We start from the raw sequence: 26,268 nt of genomic DNA, 5'->3' as shown, positions 1-26,268 counted from the left end.
AAGTCGACCATTTAATAGTGCACTAGTGAATTTTATCCCGTGTAGTTGCCGAAATCGTCGTGCGCGCTTACGTATCGGTTCGTATATCGCAGTGATTGGGCCATCTTTTCGTTTAAGTGAAATTTTGTGTTTTGTGTCCTCATACGTTTGTAAATGTTTTATATTCATTGAAGTTTAAAGTTAAATATAAGTGTTTCGCAAATATCTCTTTTTTAATATGCAGTGAAAATAATATTTAATAATTTCAAAGTGTGTGACCTATATTGTCTCTTTCTCAGCAAATAGAGAATATTACCTTTTAATAGTGTACATGGCTTAGAGTAGAATCAAACAGGTAAGGTACTTCTAAGCAGTGGAGAACAAACATTACTTTTGTCTCCCACTATCCATCTGGCGTGAATCATGCATTGCTGCCCCACTTGTATTCTTTTACAGGTACCGACCAGTGAATCTTGGAGCTTACGTACCAGCGACGGTGGGTATACGGCTTATGCCTCTGATATGCATAACGCCCGAATCCTTGGACCGTGGAAGTGGTGTTATTTGTTTCGTTACCAGTTTCTTATTTCAATGTACTAATTTGTGCAAATGAATGATGTTCTTAAGAAGACTCCTAAAGAGATCCAAGGTTCGAATCCCAATATTATTATATCTGGCTTTCGTCACGCGAACCAACTCCTCTTATAAAACAGGAACAAATGGTAGTTTAACCCAACTCCTTTTATAAATGGCGCCCGAACAGGGACAAACGGTCTTCGAACCCAGAACCATCATAAAATGACGCACCGAACAAAGACAGATGTTTTAGTGGGGAGAAAGCGAATTTTTGAACTTCACTGTTTTGTATTCAATGCCATTTAATGCGATAAATTTTGTGGTATAATATTTTACAATGTCAACGCTCAGTAAAATGGAAACACTGCTCGAAGCGGTGAAAAAATTATCCGTAGACTTGGCTGCAGCTAACCAAATATTAAAATCAAATCAAAAAGAGTTGACCGAACAATTTGAGAATTTAAGAGCAGACGTGGTTGAATTACGTGAAAAGGTTGAAAGTAATTCTCAGGAGCTGTTAAATCAGCCAAACACTGCTGTACAAAAGCAGGTAGGTCCTAGTGTATGCATACAAGAATGCGAAACAATTACTGAAAAGGCAAATTGTGAACTTAGCAATTAATGTTCTGCGAAAGAAATATATCCTTACATTCTTTTACATGTAGTATTACTTACATTTTTATATTTTTGTGTTCGTTTTAGAATATATAATTTGTAAATCCACGTACAAAATGCTAGCGCTGAATTTAATGAATGTAAGAGCACAGATAGAGTTAGAGTACGCTAACGCAATAAATGAATATAAATATAGTACTGTTCCATTTTGCTTAGAAGAGTTTCAAAATGTTTTAGGCCTCAATGTAGAAACTCATAGTTTCAGTAGAACAGCGAAAATCGCAATTTCTGAATCTGTATTTAATTTTAATTGTGAATATAGGAGAGATATCGAAAAAGAGATCAATCTCCGCGTACGTGGTATTAGGAAATCAATTCAGTACGAGAAACTGAAAGAGAAGTGTGCTCGCGGTAAGTATATATATTTCAATTATGTAGCTAGAAAGTTGAAACTTCAATGTGATGACGTCAATGTCGAGAATAAGGTTATTGAAATAATAGTTCAACGGCTACAGAAAAAGTATTCTGATGTCAGTTCTTTTAGTGATCATGATAGTACGTTCAATGGAGAGGAGAAAGAATTATTTTCAAGTAATGTTGAAAATTCTCCTCAAACTAGTTTCAATAGTATCAAATCTATCCTCAAAAAACGTAGCAAGGATGTTAGTTTACATACTATGTTAGGTAATGTGGGTCAAACCGAAAAGGAAAATAAAATTCCAAAAAAAGTTAAATTCGCAGATGAATTTAACGTGTACCCGTTAGCACATGTTCGCCATAGTTGTCCTTCTGAGGTTAGAACTAAAAGCTATAAGAGAAAATTGGAAAATGTTGCCGATGATACTGAGATATTCAAATCCCATTAAAAGAAGTACGTTATCTGAAGTCCAAGAATTGCGTTTTGTTCAAATTAATGAAAGTGAAAATGTTAGGTGGAATGAATTGTTTCAGTTATTGGATAATAATTCTGTACAATTACAAAGCATCAAAACCCAACTGGAAAATGTATCTGTTCTACAGAGTAATAATGTCTTTATTCAGGGAAATAATGAAAATGTAAGTAATGAAAATGTCAGTGTAAATGTAAACACCGTGGAGGTGACTTCACGGAGGCTACCTCCAACAGTAGTACGAGTGTGGTTAGCGTAACCACCACTAGGGAAATAAAAAGTGATACTGTTGTAGTATTTTTAGACGAGATTAAAGTCTGCACTTGTCCCTTATGTGAAAGGAAGTGGGTGGATCAGCTGTTTCCCCCGTCCGGCTCAATGCTACTTGTTCATAAAAAATGTTTGTCTACAAGTCCTGTATTTTTTGTGGTGTATACACGGCATGTTACAAGGTATCCCAGAGTAAGCTTCATTAGGCAACCAGTTCAGATTGATGAGTTGCGTTATTTTTCCAGTGGTAATATATCTTTAGTGTTGCTAGAAGGTACAGTGTGTATACTCGTAATTGTATGTTCTAGTAGAAATGAAACCATTCCATGTTCGCTTGGCATACATCGTGCAACTTGTAAATCTATGAAATTTCGATTCAGAAGAGGTAAGAAAAAGTGTATTGAACTAAGTCAGAACGTTCAGATTGACTATCCACCAACCAATACTTTATACTCAACTCGAAATGTTATTGAGAAATTCAGAAACAGAAATTTTTGTCTGGAAAACAAAAAAGGCAAGCAAAGGTTTTTCCACCGTGCGAAAATGAAAAATAACCTTAAACTTTGCAAAAAAGTGCGTAAGTTAGGTAAGGTATTGCGCCTACGTAGAAAGCATAAATTCTTTGAAAGAAAACGATGTCCGTTGCCATAGAAACCGCCGTTTTTAGGGCAACAGGTCCTGTCACGGTTAGCCAATATTGAAAGAAAACAAAGTAAACGAAGATAAGGCGCAATGTAGAGGAGAGAAGTCGCTAAAATTAATTCTCTTTAACGAGGACGATTACGAAAGATCACTTACTGATTGAAATCCAGATTATTTTCCAATAGAGTAACTTCCAATAAACCTTTTGTTATTGTTAATTATTCCATATCGGGCTCCCGAAGAAAACTCATCTAAACAACTTATTAACCGTGCCAATAGCGACTACTCTCAATCATGACTCCGTTTTCTTTCATTTAGAAATAGGAAAGAAAGAGAAGAAAGTAGAAGGGTAAAAGAAGGAGGTAGGTAAAGAAGAAAGAAAAGAAATAGGGTATTTTAATAAGAAACAGATTACTGGATAATTCCGGAAATATAGTAAAAGGTCGGGAAAGTCGTTGAAAGATGAATCATTCTAAATGTTATTAACAACTAATCAATTTTGGAATGCTTCGGAATAGACACATGTTCCCTCATACCACCCAGACCTAGCTCCAGGCACCACGATCGTGGGGTTGCCCAGACCTAGACCTGGAAATGAGAAAAGTGAAATCATTCTTTGTACTGTTATTCCAACCGGTGATTGATAACCATCCAGCATCTGAACTCTGTTCTCTAGGATCGACCACACATATGAATTAGCCAAGAGGAAAAAAAAATCAAACTTATCAACTCAATATAAATTTATGTATCGTATCAATAAAAGTCTCAACTTCCTGGAAGAAAGATGTCGTATTTAGGCTTATCCTGATATTTTTGCTTCACTCCTCGAGCCGATTTAAACCGTTAGTGACGGTCCTTCATGACCTAGGTTATTTACCTTAACACATATATTAAAACATGACACACATATTATAGATGTTAATACAACAAATGATATCACACAAATTACTTAAATTAAATCTATCATGCATTCACACGCTCACTCACTCAGGACAGTGTATATATGTTCAAAGGGAACCAACTAACTACAAAGATACAAATAGTTTATTACATTCATAGTGAAAAGAAAAAAATTTAATTACAACGAAAATCTTAAAAGCACAAGTTCTTGGTTATATATTAATAGAGTACATAGTGTTATATTTTAGTAAATTTTTACATATTCAATCATATTGACAAATGGAAAGAAAAAAAATTATTTACATGTATCATATCTTAGGCATGCTAAAGCAAATTATGATTTGCGACATACGCAAAGAAGACACTTATTTCACTTAAAAAAAATATGAACAAAGAGGAAAGAAAAAAAACTTTTAGGTGTATTAGAACTTATATGAGTCTCTACCTCACATTGGGTAATAAAATATTAATGATTTTGAGCGTTCAAATCACAGATCACGCACTACTCATAGTGTACAAAACATTTCGCTCCATTTGACTTAGTTTGTGGTCATTTATATATCTATCTATATATATATATCTAACTATCGGTTTACAAAAACCATTTATCGTCTATATTTGGTTTGTAACTCGTAACAGTTTATGTCTGCAATCACACATTACGACGCTTTACCCATCTACGGATTTTGAGAAAATAACTTTCACTAGAGGATGTTTCTCCTCTTAGACGATCCATTTCCAAACTTATTATTTGAATAGTTTTAGGTTATTTATTTAACACTGGGACACGTCATGAGACCTTTCTTCAGGATCACTTTCGTATATATGTGTATATAATTCGGATTTTTAAAAACGATCTCCCGCAGGTATACGGAGTATAAAGGTTCAAATTGAGGATAGAAAAAAAACTGGTCAAGTCACAGGATACATATGACGGTGAGAAGGATTCAAGGTGCACTTTCCACAATGGTTTTAGGTTGGTAGTTCAGGGATAATATTCGTTATGATGTGGGTTACGTTTGGACCTGCCGTTACTTTCCAATACATGCCATTACAGAATTACATGAGGTATCATTTACATTTATTCAAAAGAAAAGGAAAATTACTTAAGTGCACGGCGGTATTCATGACAAAATCTACATTCTCAAATTCGTCGGAAAACTCACTGGCAAACTATAGCAACCAATACACGTTTAGGGGGGACAGACACGAGCGCTCTTACATATATTCATAATACATTTAATATCATACTTTTACTTTAAAATCATATTCACATATTAAGTACATATACATTTCGACGTATTCATTTCTCTCTCTCTATATATATATATATATATTTATATTTAATAAATGCGCACACATTTAAATTAATCACCCCAATAATAAAATTTTTTACAAGGTTGCAAACATTGTCCCAAAACAAATGACTTCCGACATTACATATGAAAAAGAAAATCGCTTTTCTACCTGATACCGCGCATCTATAAATTTTTCACTTTTATATAATCAATTCGTGTTTAAATCATGAAAAAAACTTTGTGAGGCAGGCACGTAACACAGAGCATTTCTAAAGATATAACTAGATAAACCAAAGTACAATTTCTGGGCCCAGGTTAACTACAAGGTAATTGAAAACCAAAACAGAAAGGAAAGTGACCAACGGATTAAAAAAAACTTAAGAGGGACGACGGTGAGAGAACGTAATCGAAGTGTCGTCAACTACGAAGTCTTTGTTCATTTCGGCGATAGGTCAAAATGTGATGGAGGACCCAATCACTATCTACTTTATCCATGAATCGTGTCTTGCAACGTCTCAGCTGGTAATTTCAGATCAGAGTTGTACGTTAAATAAATCGTTAGCAACAAGTTCAAAATCTTGGGGGGGGGGAAGGTTGAAAAATTTAAAAAAAATCTTGAAGTAATGCAGACAGAGAGAGGGATAGAGAAGAAGGAAGACGAAGAATAGGGGCGCCAAAGACTTAAGTGAGAAATAACTAACGCTACAAAGATAGAAGTCGAATTTCGCTCTCAACAAAATCCATAGCCAAAATATTCTTAACATGCCAAAAAGGGTGGTCTACTCAAATACGTAGACTCAAGGGGCGCCCTGCTGCCAAGGATGCAAGTTCTGTGTCCATCAGATCCCAATCCCACAAGAGTTTGCTTGTAAGATTGAAATCCGATCCCCGTATCCGGCCCAGACCAGCAGGATAAAAGGAGAGGGGGAAAGGGACCAGGTAACTGCGTCCCCAATTTTGAAATCTCTAAGTAAAAAAAATATTCGACCCCTTAGAAAAAACTAAGAAGGTTCGAGGACAGTAATGAAACTAGAATAGAAGTATTATCTAAGATATCCCTAACTAATGATTTGCCGAAATAAAAAAAAAATTAAATAAACTGAATTTTGGATCGGTGATTTCTATGCCAAACCTCACCGATAGCTACCCTGCGCAGACACGCCACAGTCTGGGATGTCGTTAATTTCCGTCGTCTAATTAAACTAAGAAAATAAATGAAAATACTTAAAGGGACTAGGGGTCGACATCCGGGTACGCTAAATTTCAATAATTAATTGTTTTGATTCTGTAACCCTGTCAGAGCTGTCGCCTCCATGAACATTGTAAGCTAGCCCGAGTAGGTAACGTGAAGGAAAAAAAAATCTTACGGAGCAGGATATTCTATTTTAAAAAACCGACCAGAAAATATAATTCACTACAGCCCCATTCTATAGCTACTATTGTCTTTTCATAATTTATTATTCAATATGTCTAGTCAACGATTATATGATGCTACCCCTTCTATCAGATGGTATTACTATGGTTGATTATTATTATAACACATAAAACTACAAAGTATTACCATAGTCCGACTATATATTGCCCTCCGGTCCGCGTGATATCATGGTGCAGGGGTCAGAACTTGAGATGTTTGTAGCTACACGTATCTATTTAATATCTATATATCAACACACGGCGAAGTATTCACTGGGCTACTATATATTTAACTATATGGGCGTTGTATCTTCTATATTCATTTACTACAATATTCATACACTTTATATTCATATTCACATTAATATTCATTTGCCACGACGCTATATTCTACAAACACCCTGTTTCCTCTATCTACGCCCAGCCTATTTACACATTTCATCATAACACTTTAAAATCTATAGTCACTACAAACATTTCCCATTCCGATCACCGCACGACAACCTCACTCGAACTCAAGACTCTTTCATCCCACACACAATACTATGTAATACCTGGTAGCTTTATTAAGAACGAAAAAAAAATCCTACGTATGTTCACTGAAAATATAATTATCCGCGATAATATTTAATGTTTATAAAATTCTGCAGCAACAATGAGCTTCTGCAGCCACGAAGAAAAAATGGACATTTATTATAATTTCAAAGCGAAGAACTAGCATCATATCGCCCGACTTCTGTTAAAAATTTACGTATTGTTTATTTATTTAAGTATTTCGATTTCTAGACTAGGCAGAGTGTTGAAATTTTCAGAATATATTAATTTTGGGTCACTTGACCTAACTGTACATTCATATGGGCTGTGAATTATACCTTCTAGGTTTTATTTCGGAAAGAAAGGTCAATTTCATGAAAACTAAATCACTAAGCACCTCGACGGAAGAATGGCGGTTAGTACTGACTTTTGACACTAGGGCTAGCGACGATATAATCAACCCTTGAACAACTGAATGTGACCTTGTACACGGAATTATTATACTATATTACGTTCACTTTTAAATATTGTGTATGAGTTCACTTAATGACGGAATAATAAAGAATTTATCGCATAGTAAATACTACACTGTCCATATTTAATTATCTCACACACTCTTTCATCATTTAACTACCACAATTACTACTACTAGAACATGTTTCTACATTACGAACACATACATGCCACTTTCATACTACACACTACATTAATACATGTTATACTAATAAATATACACAGAAAACATTCATATTTTACCATTTTAATTCGGCTCTATGAAAGGAAAGGGGAAGAAAGGAAACAGGGCCAACTGGCTCTGTATTCACTAAATCACATTCTTGAGTGTTTAATTAATGCCCTGAGGGGACATATCGGAGTATTAGCTAGCAATAGGACCCCTGCCCTGAAGGGGCAGGAACCCGGAACAAACTACATGTTCAACTCATCCCGCTGGAAGCCGTACTCCCAATTTGGGAGTCAGATAGGAGCCCTTATTGTAAATTTACAAGTGCATTATTCTACCTATCTTAACTACAACGAAATTAAATACCGCCATGTTACTAATGAATAAATACAAACGAAATCACATCCACTACATAGACGAAAACAAACGGCAGTGGGGCAGGCCTAACGTAACTCTAACAGGAATAGTTTTAAGGATAAAAGTATTTAAAGGGAAAAAACACTACTCTTCCGAAACTGTCTGTGGATATTTAAGAACCACTAGCAAACTGATGCACTTCGTGGAACCTGTCCATCACTCATTATATCTGCTCAACATGGCGTTACTATATTGCACTTCCTATTTCAGCTTTTTAGTTCAGTTTTTAGTATGAAATTTAATAGTTTTTTGGCTCCTAGAGACTTCCAACGATTTTAGGTGTTAATAAAATCCCAAATGTTACCTTGTTTGCAGCTTTTCTCGCTCCTTTTCGACGTTTTTTGCTGGGAAGATCTTAGTCCGGCATCTTCAGTGGAATTCTTGCAGGGAATGGAATAATTGCGCCCTAATATCATAGCGTGGGTTTATCAGCCAATCAAAACTAAGCATTTTGGCGGTGGGGCTTTGAAACGAATAAAATTTGGTAAAATCTGGATTAAACTAGATTTTAGAAGGACCTAGGTATCTAAAAGAGAGGTGAAGGGTGGTCCTGAAAATTCTGTCGAATTTTAGATTGGTTATTTGATCTGAGAAGTTCCGTCCAATGATGGACCTATGTTTTCAGATAGCACTGACACCGTAAGAATTGTAATAATCCATTTACATATACATATGCAAGACTTATAACTAATTTAAAATATAAATAAAGGTATTGATTCCCAAAACTATAATTCCTAATGAATTTTTTACTGTTTTCCATGTTAATTTGAAATAGAATAACAAATAAAATTACGAATTATATGAACAGCCAGAAATTTTTTGTTAAACATCAAGTACAGTCGGTGCAAAAAATTTCGGGCACCCTCCTATTAAAAACATAATACCATTAGACTGTAATGGCATATTACAGTTCCCCGGCGTCGTTAAAAAAATTTTGTTTGAATAACAAAATTTTGTTGAATAGAATTAACATGTATTAATACTAATAAACTAACTACTCACTCATACTCTCATGCACTCAAATGAGACAGTGTAAGATTCACTTTGGGTATTGAGATAGAAGTTCCCGTTTTTTGTCCTCAGTACAGTTGAAAAGCTTAAGATTTTGGAAATTGTGAGTTCCGATACTATCACCTTTTAGATTGTGTAATACAGCGCAATTTTTCAATAATTTAACTGCTAAAAATGTTCAGAAGGGAACAGGACTGACAGGAGTTCCAGCTGAGATATTGAAAGAGACAACTCATATAACTATCCTTCCTCATTTCACCAGGTAGTTGCGGAATTAGTTTGTCGATTTGACAGCGGTCTCGCGACTATCAATCCCTCGAGTGGCTAGAATTCCATTTCCGCCATTAGTTGGTATTTGCGAAGGGGCAGAATTCTGAGATCTACTTGCACAGTTATTGTTAATATTGCCGTTTTGACCAGTACCGTTTTCTCTTCTCCGGTACGCCCCGTTAAAGTTCCTCCTATTATCGTCCCTATTCGGGTTCGATTCCCCCATTGTGCGGTCATAGGGGCGATAACCCCGGCGATTGTTAAACATCGGTCGGTTACGGAACAGACGTCGACCATTATATTGATTGCTTTCTGAGCCACTCCCACTCGGATAGCGAGATCCAGCTTGGGTGTAACTCAGAAAGTCCGTTTGGCAACTAGCCGTTGCCTTGCTTTTCACGGGTTTCAAAACTTTTGCCTGTCGGGCGAAATACCTCTTTGGTGGGCCTCCAGTTTCTTTCCCACACAGGGCAGCTAGGCGTGACGTAACTTCTCGCACCGTTTGGCACAAGTGGGAAGCAATAGCCCGCGACTCATCTGGTGGAAGAGCGTTCACTATTATGTCTACTAGCTCGGCTTGCGATGGATTCTCTGCAATCTGATAGTACAGTTCGATGATCTTCCAAGCATAGTCCAAAAGGGACCCATACTTGGCTCGATCATATCTTAAAGATTGGAGGTTGCGTTTCTGAAGCCTCTCTATATGTTCGTTGCAGTATTCTTCCTTAAAAAGGATCAGAAAATCATCAAACGTATGAATTCTATATTTAATAGAAGCAAACCACGCGCCTGATGCTGCAATTAAAAGTTTTTCAACTATTTGTAAACGTTCTCTATCGGTCAGCCGATACATTTCTAAACACTGCTGCAATCTACGCAGAAAAACACGAGGCTGTCCATTGGTAATATTCCCGTCAAAAGTGGGAAAACGTTCGATGTCCCTCAGCGAAACCTTGGAACCCATACTAACATAAGCAGGGGAATAGTTACTGGGAATTAACATATTATCCTGCACAATCGGAGTCGTCACCGGATTTACCACCGACGACGTAGTAGCGGTGTTATAATTACCCATGTAAGTGAAAGGGATTCTGTTGGTCGTATTGAGTATGTTGGGCTCCATCCCCGGACCAATCGCACCCATGAACAACGACTCAGAATGGCACCCATCTCCTCTTCCCGGCAACACGCTATGTGATTGTATACCTCCATGTAAGGAGGGAGCACTCACGCTAGTGACCGTAGTCGTCACAACACTCGACTGATTCGGCACACTATTGGAATTGAACCACGACTTTGGTTCTGACCGATGCATGGGGTAGTGCGTCGCAATATCCCGTGCATCAACTGACACTAAATTTTCTTTTCCTGCGCCACGGGTAGTTGTTATAGCGGGTAAGATTTCTGAGGAATCGCTACCGGGGAAAGGATAGGTTACCTCTGATTTTTCGCGACTAGATTTTGTCATTTCTTTTTGAATATTTGCTATCTCGTTTTGAATTTTCGAAATTTTCTGGTCAGTTACTTCCAGTTTGGTTTTCAATGATAAGTCTGACAAGGTTGACTTTAAACTATCAATTTCGGCCTGCTGTGTTTCTAATTTATTGTTGATTGTATGCAATTTGGTATCCATTTGTTCAATTTCAGAATTTACATGCTCTAATTTACCCTCAGTCTCCTGCTGAAATTGCTTTAGGGACTGTTGAGCCTCGCATCTGACCAAATCAATTTCAGTAGACGTTTGCTGCCTCAATGTGGTTATTGAGGAAGCAAAGTCCAAACATATGTTGTCGATTTTCTGGGTTAATACCTCGAATCGAGATTCGGTTTCTCGTTTCGAGGTGTCAAATTTTTCATTTATTTCACGTCTCATCTCCAGGCTATTATTATTTATTTCGCGTCTCATTTCCAGGCTATTATTATCTATTTTCTCATTTATTTCGCGTCTCATTTCCCGGTTATTTTCATTCATTTCTTGTAGCATTTGTTGCAATGAAAGGAGGAGAGCGTAATTATTAGATGACACAGTCTTCCTTTGCTTTTCTTTGGGTTTATCACCAATTGGATCCCCATCTTTTTCATCATCATCGAGGTCAGATATCTCCACTGGAGATATTTGGCCTCGGTTCTTCGGGGTACTATACCCTCGCTCACCGTCCGAATCGGGATGTTCATTTTCTTTTTCAGAGGATAAACTCATGGGTTGACGCGACTGGTGGAGCTTCCCCTCACATTCTTTGCAGTATTTAACTATTTCACCAGCCCGGACCTTTTCTGCATTTTCAGCAGTATCCTCTAAATTAATACAACTGAAATGTATCCATTTCAAGCCCACATTCGTGACACCTCACTAGCCTACGAGAGACGCGAGCTCTTTTCTCACTACTTTCTAAAGTACATTGTGTACATGAGACTTCCGCGTTCTCGTGTGATACTACTTCCCTATTAGTTGCCATAGTTTCCATACAAAAAGACACAATATAAACACATGCAATTATATCCTTATAAACTAACAATACTTATTAATCAGGTACTATTCATAAATTAAGGGACTCCTATCTAATTCCCTCCTAGGGTCAACTTCCAGCATTTTCAAATTTTAGAAGTCACTTTGACAAATTCCTTCATTTCCCCCTTTCTACAGAGAGAGACAAAGATAGCAGAACAGCCAATGACTATAATTATTTAATCTCACTGTAACTTTTTAATTATGCACCTTTTGTGACCAAGACAATATGTGCTCGATCCTAAACAGTGTTTAATAAATAATTCCAGATTCGTTACCAGGGAAAACAATTGTTTCCATGGTAACTGTCCGATGTCAACGGTCGCCAATATTGAAAGAAAACGATGTCCGTTGCCATAGAAACCGCCGTTTCTAGGGCAACAGGTCCTGTCACGGTTAGCCAATATTGAAAGAAAACAAAGTAAACGAAGATAAGGCGCAATGTAGAGGAGAGAAGTCGCTAAAATTAATTCTCTTTAACGAGGACGATTACGAAAGATCACTTACTGATTGAAATCCAGATTATTTTCCAATAGAGTAACTTCCAATAAACCTTTAGTTATTGTTAATTATTCCATGTCGGACTCCCGAAGAAAACTCATCTAAACAACTTATTAACCGTGCCAATAGCGACTACTCTCAATCATGACTCCGTTTTCTTTCATTTAGAAATAGGAAAGAAAGAGAAGAAAGTAGAAGGGTAAAAGAAGGAGGTAGGTAAAGAAGAAAGAAAAGAAATAGGGTATTTTAATAAGAAACAGATTACTGGATAATTCCGGAAATATAGTAAAAGGTCGGGAAAGTCGTTGAAAGATGAATCATTCTAAATGTTATTAACAACTAATCAATTTTGGAATGCTTCGGAATAGACACATGTTCCCTCATACCACCCAGACCTAGCTCCAGGCACCACGATCGTGGGGTTGCCCAGACCTAGACCTGGAAATGAGAAAAGTGAAATCATTCTTTGTACTGTTATTCCAACCGGTGATTGATAACCATCCAGCATCTGAACTCTGTTCTCTAGGATCGACCACACATATGAATTAGCCAAGAGGAAAAAAAAATCAAACTTATCAACTCAATATAAATTTATGTATCGTATCAATAAAAGTCTCAACTTCCTGGAAGAAAGATGTCGTATTTAGGCTTATCCTGATATTTTTGCTTCACTCCTCGAGCCGATTTAAACCGTTAGTGACGGCCCTTCATGACCTAGGTTATTTACCTTAACACATATATTAAAACATGACACACATATTATAGATGTTAATACAATAAATGATATCACACAAATTACTTAAATTAAATCTATCATGCATTCACACGCTCACTCACTCAGGACAGTGTATATATGTTCAAAGGGAACCAACTAACTACAAAGATACAAATAGTTTATTACATTCATAGTGAAAAGAAAAAAATTTAATTACAACGAAAATCTTAAAAGCACAAGTTCTTGGTTATATATTAATAGAGTACATAGTGTTATATTTTAGTAAATTTTTACATATTCAATCATATTGACAAATGGAAAGAAAAAAAAATTATTTACATGTATCATATCTTAGGCATGCTAAAGCAAATTATGATTTGCGACATACGCAAAGAAGACACTTATTTCACTTAAAAAAAATATGAACAAAGAGGAAAGAAAAAAAACTTTTAGGTGTATTAGAACTTATATGAGTCTCTACCTCACATTGGGTAATAAAATATTAATGATTTTGAGCGTTCAAATCACAGATCACGCACTACTCATAGTGTACAAAACATTTCGCTCCATTTGACTTAGTTTGTGGTCATTTATATATCTATATCTATATATCTATATATATATATATATATATATATATATATATATATATATATATATATATATATATATATATATATATATATATATATATCTAACTATCGGTTTACAAAAACCATTTATAGTCTATATTTGGTTTGTAACTCGTAACAGTTTATGTCTGCAATCGCACGTTACGACGCTTTACCCATCTACGGATTTTGAGAAAATAACTTTCACTAGAGGATGTTTCTCCTCTTAGACGATCCATTTCCAAACTTATTATTTGAATAGTTTTAAGTTATTTATTTAACACTGGGACACGTCATGAGACCTTTCTTCAGGATCACTTTCGTATATATGTGTATATAATTCGGATTTTTAAAAACGATCTCCCGCAGGTATACGGAGTATAAAGGTTCAAATTGAGGATAGAAAAAAAAACTGGTCAAGTCACAGGATACATATGACGGTGAGAAGGATTCAAGGTGCACTTTCCACAATGGTTTTAGGTTGGTAGTTCAGGGATAATATTCGTTATGATGTGGGTTACGTTTGGACCTGCCGTTACTTTCCAATACATGCCATTACAGAATTACATGAGGTATCATTTACATTTATTCAAAAGAAAAGGAAAATTACTTAAGTGCACGGCGGTATTCATGACAAAATCTACATTCTCAAATTCGTCGGAAAACTCACTGGCAAACTATAGCAACCAATACACGTTTAGGCGGGACAGACACGAGCGCTCTTACATATATTCATAATACATTTAATATCATACTTTTACTTTAAAATCATATTCACATATTAAGTACATATACATTTCGACGTATTCATTTCTCTCTATATATATATATATTTATATTCAATAAATGCGCACAAATTTAAATTAATCACCCCAATAATAAAATTTTTTACAAGGTTGCAAACATTGTCCCAAAACAAATGACTTCCGACATTACATATGAAAAAGAAAATCGCTTTTCTACCTGATACCGCGCATCTATAAATTTTTCACTTTTATATAATCAATTCGTGTTTAAATCATGAAAAAAAAACTTTGTGAGGCAGGCACGTAACACAGAGCATTTCTAAAGATATAACTAGATAAACCAAAGTACAATTTCTGGGCCCAGGTTAACTACAAGGTAATTGAAAACCAAAACAGAAAGGAAAGTGACCAACGGATTAAAAAAAACTTAAGAGGGACGACGGTGAGAGAACGTAATCGAAGTGTCGTCAACTACGAAGTCTTTGTTCATTTCGGCGATAGGTCAAAATGTGATGGAGGACCCAATCACTATCTACTTTATCCATGAATCGTGTCTTGCAACGTCTCAGCTGGTAATTTCAGATCAGAGTTGTACGTTAAATAAATCGTTAGCAACAAGTTCAAAATCTTGGGGGGGAAGGTTGAAAAATTAAAAAAAATCTTGAAGTAATGCAGACAGAGAGAGGGATAGAGAAGAAGGAAGACGAAGAATAGGGGCGCCAAAGACTTAAGTGAGAAATAACTAACGCTACAAAGATAGAAGTCGAATTTCGCTCTCAACAAAATCCATAGCCAAAATATTCTTAACATGCCAAAAAGGGTGGTCTACTCAAATACGTAGACTCAAGGGGCGCCCTGCTGCCAAGGATGCAAGTTCTGTGTCCATCAGATCCCAATCCCACAAGAGTTTGCTTGTAAGATTGAAATCCGATCCCCGTATCCGGCCCAGACCAGCAGGATAAAAGGAGAGGGGGAAAGGGACCAGGTAACTGCGTCCCCAATTTTGAAATCTCTAAGTAAAAAAAAAATATACGACCCCTTAGAAAAAACTAAGAAGGTTCGAGGACAGTAATGAAACTAGAATAGAAGTATTATCTATGATATCCCTAACTAATGATTTGCCGAAATAAAAAAAAATTAAATAAACTGAATTTTGGATCGGTGATTTCTATGCCAAACCTCACCGATAGCTACCCTGCGCAGACACGCCACAGTCTGGGATGTCGTTAATTTCCGTCGTCTAATTAAACTAAGAAAAGAAATGAAAATACTTAAAGGGACTAGGGGTCGACATCCGGGTACGCTAAATTTCAATAATTAATTGTTTTGATTCTGTAACCCTGTCAGAGCTGTCGCCTCCATGAACATTGTAAGCTAGCCCGAGTAGGTAACGTGAAGGAAAAAAAAATCTCACGGAGCAGGATATTCTATTTTAAAAAACCGACCAGAAAATATAATTCACTACAGCCCCATTCTATAGCTACTATTGTCTTTTCATAATTTATTATTCAATATGTCTAGTCAACGATTATATGATGCTACCCCTTCTATCAGATGGTATTACTATGGTTGATTATTATTATAACACATAAAACTACAAAGTATTACCATAGTCCGACTATATATTGCCCTCCGGTCCGCGTGATATCATGGTGCAGGGGTCAGAACTTGAGATGTTTGTAGCTACACGTATCTATTCAATATCTATATATCAACACACGGCGAAGTATTCACTGGGCTACTATATATTTAACTATATGGGCGTTGTATCTTCTATATTCATTTACTACAATATTCATACACTTTATATTCATATTCACATTAATATTCATTTGCCACGACGCTATATTCTACAAACACCCTGTTTCCTCTATCTACGCCCAGCCTATTTACACATTTCATCATAACACTTTAAAATCTATAGTCACTACAAACATTTCCCATTCCGATCACCGCACGACAACCTCACTCGAACTCAAGACTCTTTCATCCCACACACAATACTATGTAATACCTGGTAGCTTTATTAAGAACGAAAAAAAAATCCTACGTATGTTCACTGAAAATATAATTATCCGCGATAATATTTAATGTTTATAAAATTCTGCAGCAACAATGAGCTTCTGCAGCCACGAAGAAAAAATGGACATTTATTATAATTTCAAAGCGAAGAACTAGCATCATATCGCCCGACTTCTGTTAAAAATTTACGTATTGTTTATTTATTTAAGTATTTCGATTTCTAGACTAGGCAGAGTGTTGAAATTTTCAGAATATATTAATTTTGGGTCACTTGACCTAACTGTACATTCATATGGGCTGTGAATTATACCTTCTAGGTTTTATTTCGGAAAGAAAGGTCAATTTCATGAAAACTAAATCACTAAGCACCTCGACGGAAGAATGGCGGTTAGTACTGACTTTTGACACTAGGGCTAGCGACGATATAATCAACCCTTGAACAACTGAATGTGACCTTGTACACGGAATTATTATACTATATTACGTTCACTTTTAAATATTGTGTATGAGTTCACTTAATGACGGAATAATAAAGAATTTATCGCATAGTAAATACTACACTGTCCATATTTAATTATCTCACACACTCTTTCATCATTTAACTACCACAATTACTACTACTAGAACATGTTTCTACATTACGAACACATACATGCCACTTTCATACTACATACTACATTAATACATGTTATACTAATAAATATACACAGAAAAATTCATATTTTACCATTTTAAATCGGCTCTATGAAAGGAAAGGGGAAGAAAGGAAACAGGGCCAACTGGCCCTGTATTCACTAAATCACATTCTTGAGTGTTTAATTAATGCCCTGAGGGGACATATCGGAGTATTAGCTAGCAATAGGACCCCTGCCCTGAAGGGGCAGGAACCCGGAACAAACTACATGTTCAACTCATCCCGCTGGAAGCCGTACTCCCAATTTGGGAGTCAGATAGGAGCCCTTATTGTAAATTTACAAGTGCATTATTCTACCTATCTTAACTACAACGAAATTAAATACCGCCATGTTACTAATGAATAAATACAAACGAAATCACATCCACTACATAGACGAAAACAAACGGCAGTGGGGCAGGCCTAACGTAACTCTAACAGGAATAGTTTTAAGGATAAAAGTATTTAAAGGGAAAAAACACTACTCTTCCGAAACTGTCTGTGGATATTTAAGAACCACTAGCAAACTGATGCACTTCGTGGAACCTGTCCATCACTCATTATATCTGCTCAACATGGCGTTACTATATTGCACTTCCTATTTCAGCTTTTTAGTTCAGTTTTTAGTATGAAATTTAATAGTTTTTTGGCTCCTAGAGACTTCCAACGATTTTAGGTGTTAATAAAATCCCAAATGTTACCTTGTTTGCAGCTTTTCTCGCTCCTTTTCGACGTTTTTTGCTGGGAAGATCTTAGTCCGGCATCTTCAGTGGAATTCTTGCAGGGAATGGAATAATTGCGCCCTAATATCATAGCGTGGGTTTATCAGCCAATCAAAACTAAGCATTTTGGCGGTGGGGCTTTGAAACGAATAAAATTTGGTAAAATCTGGATTAAACTAGATTTTAGAAGGACCTAGGTATCTAAAAGAGAGGTGAAGGGTGGTCCTGAAAATTCTGTCGAATTTTAGATTGGTTATTTGATCTGAGAAGTTCCGTCCAATGATGGACCTATGTTTTCAGATAGCACTGACACCGTAAGAATTGTAATAATCCATTTACATATACATATGCAAGACTTATAACTAATTTAAAATATAAATAAAGGTATTGATTCCCAAAACTATAATTCCTAATGAATTTTTTACTGTTTTCCATGTTAATTTGAAATAGAATAACAAATAAAATTACGAATTATATGAACAGCCAGAAATTTTTTGTTAAACATCAAGTACAGTCGGTGCAAAAAATTTCGGGCACCCTCCTATTAAAAACATAATACCATTAGACTGTAATGGCATATTACATCTTCACTACTAACATTTGCAATGACACTCAAATAGTAAATATTCCAAAATGTACAAACAATTCGTAAGGTAACTGCTAGTTCTCATGTTAAGGTAGTACATAAATCTACTGCTTACAGAATGTTGCGATTTTGCACAAACAAAATCCAATGGATGCCTATTGTGGAAGTTAAACTCAAAATTTTTGAATGTATGAGAATTTTAATCTACGATGTTGTACTAAATGCAATACGAAAAGGAATTGGGTAAACGACATTATTACATAGCCGGATTGCCCATTTTCCATATTTTGACCTTGCAATGAAAAATGAATATATATCCATTGCAAAAGTTCTTTTATACAAAATTCTTTGTTGTTAGTTATTATTTTTCATGCTATAAATATTTTTCAACACTGTTAGTGTTTTACAAAATTTTGAATGATTAGATAAAAGCAATAATATTTTATTGTGTGTATCACGTTAACGGCTATAGCCGATAGATACAGGAAAATTTTCAATATTAATTTTTTCACTTCATACATTGTTGCACCTTATAATATATTGAAAATGTTGAATTAGAGATACCATTTAAAAAAAATCTTGATATTTCAAGCATACGTAATACGAAATTACTTGTAATAGTATATTTTTTCGTTAATGCATTCACAACGAAATTTAATTTTCGAATCATAGAAAATATAGTATTTCTTTTCGAAGTGCAAGAGTGAATTTGCGCAGTGAAAATTTTCAAATATAGTGAAAGGAAATAAATTTAAATTGTGAAGATGTGGAAAATTTATATAGAATATTCCATCACAGTGTTGCAATTTTATAAAATTAAAAAGGTTGTGAATCACAAATTTAAATATTTTGGTGAGAAACCATTCGGTAATAAATCTGAATAAGCACATTTTAACTTAATGAATTAAAGATTTCAATTTTTAAATAACAACCATGCGTCAATTAATAGTAACGTATACTTACTATGCGTTATGTCAAGTTATTTATTTTAACTAACTAGTATGCCTCTGGGATTACTAATCAGCTGAGGATACTTGAAGTTTGGTCTGGTAAGTTATGGTAGTTACCCGTACCCACCTTCATGGCGCGTTGTTTACTTGAAAAGAAAATACAACGAAACATCTTACTATAAATGAGTACCAAGTAAGTTGTGTACATGTTGATTGTTAGCAACTATTGTTGCATTCACTTTGTATTAATCTTTTCGTTGAATACGAAAATATTTCAAGTAGTACTTGAAGACATTGAAGCAAAGGTCCCTCCAATATTATGGGTTATTCATATTATGTAATGCCCGGAGTAGGCAATTTTCTTATTAGTCCCCTCTGTATTATTTTTGAATTTTAACCAAACGTTCTATCTTTTCACTTTGCTTCGGGGATGGAAAGATATTAAGTAATAATTGGGTTAGGGTCTTGCAAACTTAATGCAGGCAGTATATTTTTATATACGTCGAGCGTGACGAGCTCGCATATGCCCAGTTTATTTCATTTCATAGTAAATGAAATATTTTTAGTGTTATATTTACACATGTACTTTTAATATGTAATTATTTTGAATATTCTTAGTGAATAATTTGTGTTAATATGTCAATGAAAGTACATTTTTGAATTTTATGAGTAATATTGATGTTTCAAATATAATAAATTTTTATGCGTTTAGCCGTAAGGAATATTTTATTTTCATGAAAAATAAAATCATGATAAGTTGAATTACTTAGTGATATATGTTATTCTTGAGTGATATTATGTGTTTTATTTTAGAAATTAAGAAGTATTATTGCAAAATCTTAAGTTAATTTTACCATTTCAAATTTATTGGCATATAGTTAGTTTGTACTATTTATATTTTGTTGTGCATTCTTAAATATGGCATTGAATACGATACCTTATTGAATACAATACCTTACCAAATGTAATTTTTATTAAATATGATGTTCATTTATTGAATATTGTATTGCATTGAATATATTAATATGTTTGTGTAATTTGGTTTGAATTTTGAAAAACATTATGAAGTACAATGCTGAATAGTATTTTGAATTACAAATAACCATTGATTTATATTCAAATATTGAAATTATTTTTGTGTTTACATTTCAAGGAATAATTGAAATAAATGGAAAATATAAACAAATAATGAAAATAAAAGGACTTGAAAGACATTTACGAAATGGCCCTCGCGTTATCGTAAATGGCCCTAGCGTTCGTTATTCTTCGAATTTCGTGATCATGTGCGTCCGAGTGAAGCTATAAACTGTTATTCTTCAGTGTGAACGAACTTAAAATGACATTCATCCTTTATGGACTAATGGAGTGCTGTGATTGCTGTTGTGTTGCAGTATGGTTAGGAAGATTTGGATTCCAGGGTTCTTGCCCACTTCTGTGATATCTTCAGTGGACATTCCGTTGTCCGCCATCTATAACAAGATGGATTGGCATGAATTTTTAAACCAACCCTCGTATTTCCCCAACGTCAAATCTTAGAAATGATACGCAGTGAGCTAGCAGTTGGAGGAGAACAATGCTTAAGAATTTGTCACCCAAAAGGTGCCTCACTTTTCCAGACAGTCTTGCTTCCTCCCGTCAGCCCATATTTGGAGGAAAAATTTAGCTACTCTCGTGCTGTCCGCCCACGCAGTGAACTCTCATGACGATGACAGATCTTTACGTGACAATGTGAAAATTATCAATAATCGTCAGTTCCATAACGTATTGGAACAATCAGTGTTTTTAATGTGATTTCTATTAACTTATGAACCATTCATTATATTATTAGCAATAGAATAAAGTCAAAACTTAATGTTTTCTACGAACTATATTTTAGTTTAGTCAGTGTATTCTTGCGCCGCTAACTGGCAACTATGCGACGCAGGAAGAGGACCGAGAGAGAGGACTTTCATTCTCTTTCAAGATGTAAAGGTGCTAGTGTTTCTATTTTGAGAACGGACAAGATTGATCTCTAACCACTCTCAAAAGAGAGAGTATAATTCTTTCAAAATGTGAAAATAAAAATGTTTCATAATGTCAAGCTAGTGCAACGTACTAAATTTACATGTTCAAATATTAATCTGCATCAAGAGACATTGGAACAGTGCTACCTGTATAAATGATGTTTCAATAGCAAGGAAAAAACATGCGTATGTGTTAATAAGAGTTATTCTTACGCATTTCCCTCGCCAATATAGCGATTTTATAGAAGAACCCTGTTGTATGTCAAGGAATGGGACATTCAACTCATCACTTTCCAGCAATGGAAGTCGACCATTTAATAGTGCACTAGTGAATTTTATCCCGTGTAGTTGCCGAAATCGTCGTGCGCGCTTACGTATCGGTTCGTATATCGCAGTGATTGGGCCATCTTTTCGTTTAAGTGAAATTTTGTGTTTTGTGTCCTCATACGTTTGTAAATTCGTTTGTAAATTACCTTTCTTCTTACGTTTGTAAATTACCTTTCGTTTTCTAATTTACTTGTTAATCAGGCCACAATTTACGTTATTTGGCGCTCGGGGTTTGAGGATCATATGATTAAGTCATTTCTGAAAACACTTCTGTATTAACATGCACTTTCTTATTATAGTAAAGCAAAACCTTCTGGCAAGAAATTCACAATTACCACTAATTTCATGCCGATTGATGACTTAATACCTTCTGATTTCCTTCCCTTTACTGTTGGGTGATCTGCAAGTAACTAGTATGGTGCAAGTCTGAATAAAGTTCGAGCAACTTTGAACAGATTACTTGTTTTGCACATTGATAGATTCCTCCATGTGAGTCTCAAGGGGATGGTTTTCTTTTGCTGCTTGAGATCGGTAGTTTCATCCAGTACGCAATTTGAAGTGCCATTTTGGAGTGGCTGATGGAACAGCCATTGTAAACACGTGCTCGCTTAGTGCGGTGACCCTTTATTTTAAAGATGGAGAAAAAAATCCGTTTGGTGAGTAGTTTTCTGTTGGAGTAGTTCTCTGCATCTGTAACAGCTGTAGTATGCACTGGCGACCATATAGATAGCATTTCCAAGAAGGATTTGACTTAGGGTCGCTCTTAGATTCCACTACTGTATTTGGTTTTCTGTTAAGGATTCGACCTTATGACGTAGTTTTATTATTTCAGCTACATCATAAGAAAATAATTGGTAATATTGTGTATGTTCTTTGAAGTTTGAATCCTACTTGGATGTTGATATCTTGCTGTTGGAGTTCTTGTTGATCCACTGAGTTTGCAGGTTGCTTAGCGAGTCAGTAGTAACGCAGGTGAATGTGTTATTCTTTGCTAATTTGTTGTTCGGTTTGATTTGTTAATGTTCTAGACTTATGTTTTGTGAGTGAGAGGTGCATGTTGTTCTCCTTTGCGATGGCATTCTTCTTTGTCTGAGTAAATGAGGAAGGAATGGTAGTTAAGCATCTTTAGGAGTTTGTTCAGTGTATCCCCTTGGTTGTGATTTTCATTTATGTTTCTTTTCTGATCTGCACGATAGCTCTCTTCACTGTATACAAATGCGTCTTTTCTCTACTTCTTGAATGTGTTCAGATGCTTACTGTGATGTTTCTGATGTTACGGAGTTTTCGTGAAACTAGACAACTCTTCTGGTTTAGTGCACTAATGTTTACTATGCTTATAGATCCTCATTTGCACAATTTCTTCTTTCTTCAGCGATATGTGATTCTAAATCAATCGAATTCTCCATAAGAATCCTCTATTTAGTGTGTTCAGATTAGTTTATATCTGACCAAATTAGGAACGCCACTACTGCTATCTGGGGATAACACTAGAACACACATTTACTGTACTGAGCAAGTAGTGTTTCTGGAGTATGGGTAGTGTCATGCATGGATGTCATAAAATGGCGTTGAGTTAAAAGCTTACTGAGGAGGGTATCATGGCTGGTTTTTGCTCGTTTCCCCTACATATACATGTAAAACAGTGTCGGAGGAATGAATTTAAACTCGGGATTACTACTACCTAGGATATTATAGTCATTACACAAACCATGAGCTCGTGGCGAAACAATTGCCCACGAAAACCAACCTCCTGGAACACTGAGGGTTCCATGGTAAGTGACATCCTCAGTGTTCCAGAAGATTCTCCTATTGGTGGGCCATGAAAGTCCCGAACTCAACATACGATTGGCCAGCTATTCAGTTAGACATCTTCACAATTATGAGCAGAGCCATATCTTAGCATATCTGGTTGGGGTGCTTCCGTAAAGCTCATGGATACATCCTGCTGGTCTCACCTTATAGAAGGAGAAACGAACTGCAAAAACTGTATGAAAAGCACCTGGTTAGAACTGTATGACAGGCAGTCGTCTCAATGAATGGAGCTTACTGCTGCTGATCACATTCATGTACTGACATCATGACAGTGATGGCAAGGGCTGCATTAACTTTATTTGCCACTACTGTGAAAGTTCCTTCGTGAATTTATGATTTGAATGCTAGTCTCAGAGTTTCTTTTCAATTCATCAAATATAGCATAACGTTGTTCTGCAACAATGTTCTTGATGAATCAACAGAGCGAATTGTCATAGGTCGTTAAATCCGAGCCACAAAGTGGCCAATCAGGTAGAGAGGGCAATGGAGCCGATTCTTTGCAATCCAGCGTCCTGAAAACACCACACTGAGATGTTGTAGAACCGAAGTGGCAAAATGAGAAAGCACTCCATCTTACTAAAATCAGCATGTTTTCTTGACCCCTCGGGTTTCCAAAAAGGGGAATAAACCAGTTTTTATTTTTTTAGCATATGAAGATACTGATGTTGGTTAACAGCTACATAAAAAAGACCGTTAATTTGTTTACTGTTCACGCCAGCCCATGTTGTGATATTGGGAATACATTGTAATTCTGTCATATATATTTATAGTTTACATATATGTATGATTTATATAATTACCGTTTACATAGTTTATTTTATACTTAAGGGGAATGACGGGACTTTATGCCCTCCCTGTAGAAACCATGGATAAAGTTTTACAGTGTAACCAGAATTTTGTAATGTAGATAGTTAGAATTCCAAAATTTCCACCATTTTGATTATTTCAAAAACAATTTAAAATCCAATATATATATACTGTATATATATATATATATATATATATATATATATATATATATATATATATATATATATATATATATATATATATATATGGTAAGTCCGGTAGAAATTGACCCGTGGGTGAGATGAATCAGGACCATAATTCGGAAACTATCCACCAGAGTGCAGTGTGAATATTGGTATAGTGTCATGGCGGATGTATGCTGACACTGTGTTTTCCTAAAGCAGAAGTCCATACCTTTTTCAGTAGACCATATTTTTGATTTCAGGTAGATCGAAACGTTTTGAACACATTTAATTAAAAGCAATATTCTTTATGTACATTTCTTAGGTTTGCTTCTTACTAGCGGTTTTGATCATAAAAGAATGTGTTAATGAAAACAATTAAGTTTCTCGCATTCAAAAACTATTACAGCTCTTCTTCTTGGGATAGATGAACCACTACGAATGTAGGAGAGAAGAACTACATAGGAACACATCAACTTACAAAGAAATAGCAACAGGAATATTAAGTACACCAAATCGACCACAAAAACAAGAGAAATGAAATAGGAAGAAGAGAATTCCGATCATATCTTCATCTTCATCCAGCGCTAATGATCAATCGATAATATATGCTAACAATGATGTATGAAGGAGTATGATGAAAACGAGTATGTTGGATGAGGTAAGAATTGTGATGAAACACGAAGAGAAGACGCTGGTTACATGATGACTGTTTAAAATATGAGAATATTTGTGCTTTGTGTGGCAAAGTTTTCAAATAAACAAAACAAGATGTAATGTGCGGTACAATGTAGTTACTGGCACTTATTTTTCTTCTAAAAACATGAAACTTTGTATTCTTGCCATTTGCCAATGTTTCTACATTACATGTTTAAAAAGAAGTCCATTTTCTATATTTCTATCTTACTTGATATAGATATTGGTATTATATAATATTAGATTTCAGTAAAAAAACATAATATATACTTTATTAATAAACCGCATTTAAAGACAAGATAGTTCCAAATTATTTATTTATTTATTTAATGTTTAGGTGCTACATATGGTCCATCACTCCCACAGTGCACGGTCCATCTAACCTATAGTACTATGGGATTGATGGAGCAGTTAGTGATTTTTTCAAGCTAATGTTTTGGGTAGAATTATAGCTTTTGTGTCTCTAAAAACCATTATTTATGGTTAAAAAAGTCCTTAGTTGGATTCGTGCAGAAAAATATGCTCTCAATTCACAATTATTCGAGTTATTGGAGGCAGAAAAAAGTGGTCCATATCTACCGGATTTACTATATATATATATATATATATATATATATATATATATATATATATATATATAACTACAAATATTGAACAAATGAATAAACATGCATAAATAGTGTACTCAAGGCTATAAATTAAAAAAGACTACTTACAGAATAACATAATTTGTAGAAATAAATAAATATATAGCATGAAATTTATAAATTTTAAATGATATTAAGAAGAAAGAATAAAATTACTTGGGAGGTAGCATCTCAGGGAGAAAGCTTCTGTAACAGAACGGGCAGTTACACATCGCATACTCAGATACTATTTCTTGTGCCACGGATCACAGGCATTACTACCGTTATGAGTAAATGTAAGAAA

General features: G+C 35.2%; 1 protein-coding gene across 1 annotated transcript in view; it reads left to right on the top strand.

The window, feature by feature from the left end:
* Positions 1 to 910: 910 nt before the first annotated feature.
* Positions 911 to 26,268, top strand: part of LOC145665220 (uncharacterized) — a 41,982-nt gene continuing 16,624 nt past the window's right edge. Inside the window, exon 1 of the mRNA XM_081732505.1 lies at positions 911 to 1,105. Coding sequence (XP_081588631.1) covers positions 911 to 1,105 — 195 coding nt within the window. The remainder of the gene's footprint in view (positions 1,106 to 26,268) is intronic.

Source organism: Thermobia domestica, chromosome 11, assembly GCF_964235325.1.
Source record: "Thermobia domestica chromosome 11, izTheDome1.hap1.1, whole genome shotgun sequence".
NCBI lineage: Eukaryota > Metazoa > Arthropoda > Insecta > Zygentoma > Lepismatidae > Thermobia > Thermobia domestica.
The sequence above is the reverse complement of the archived record's forward strand: the minus strand, read 5'-3'. Positions and strand labels throughout refer to the sequence as shown.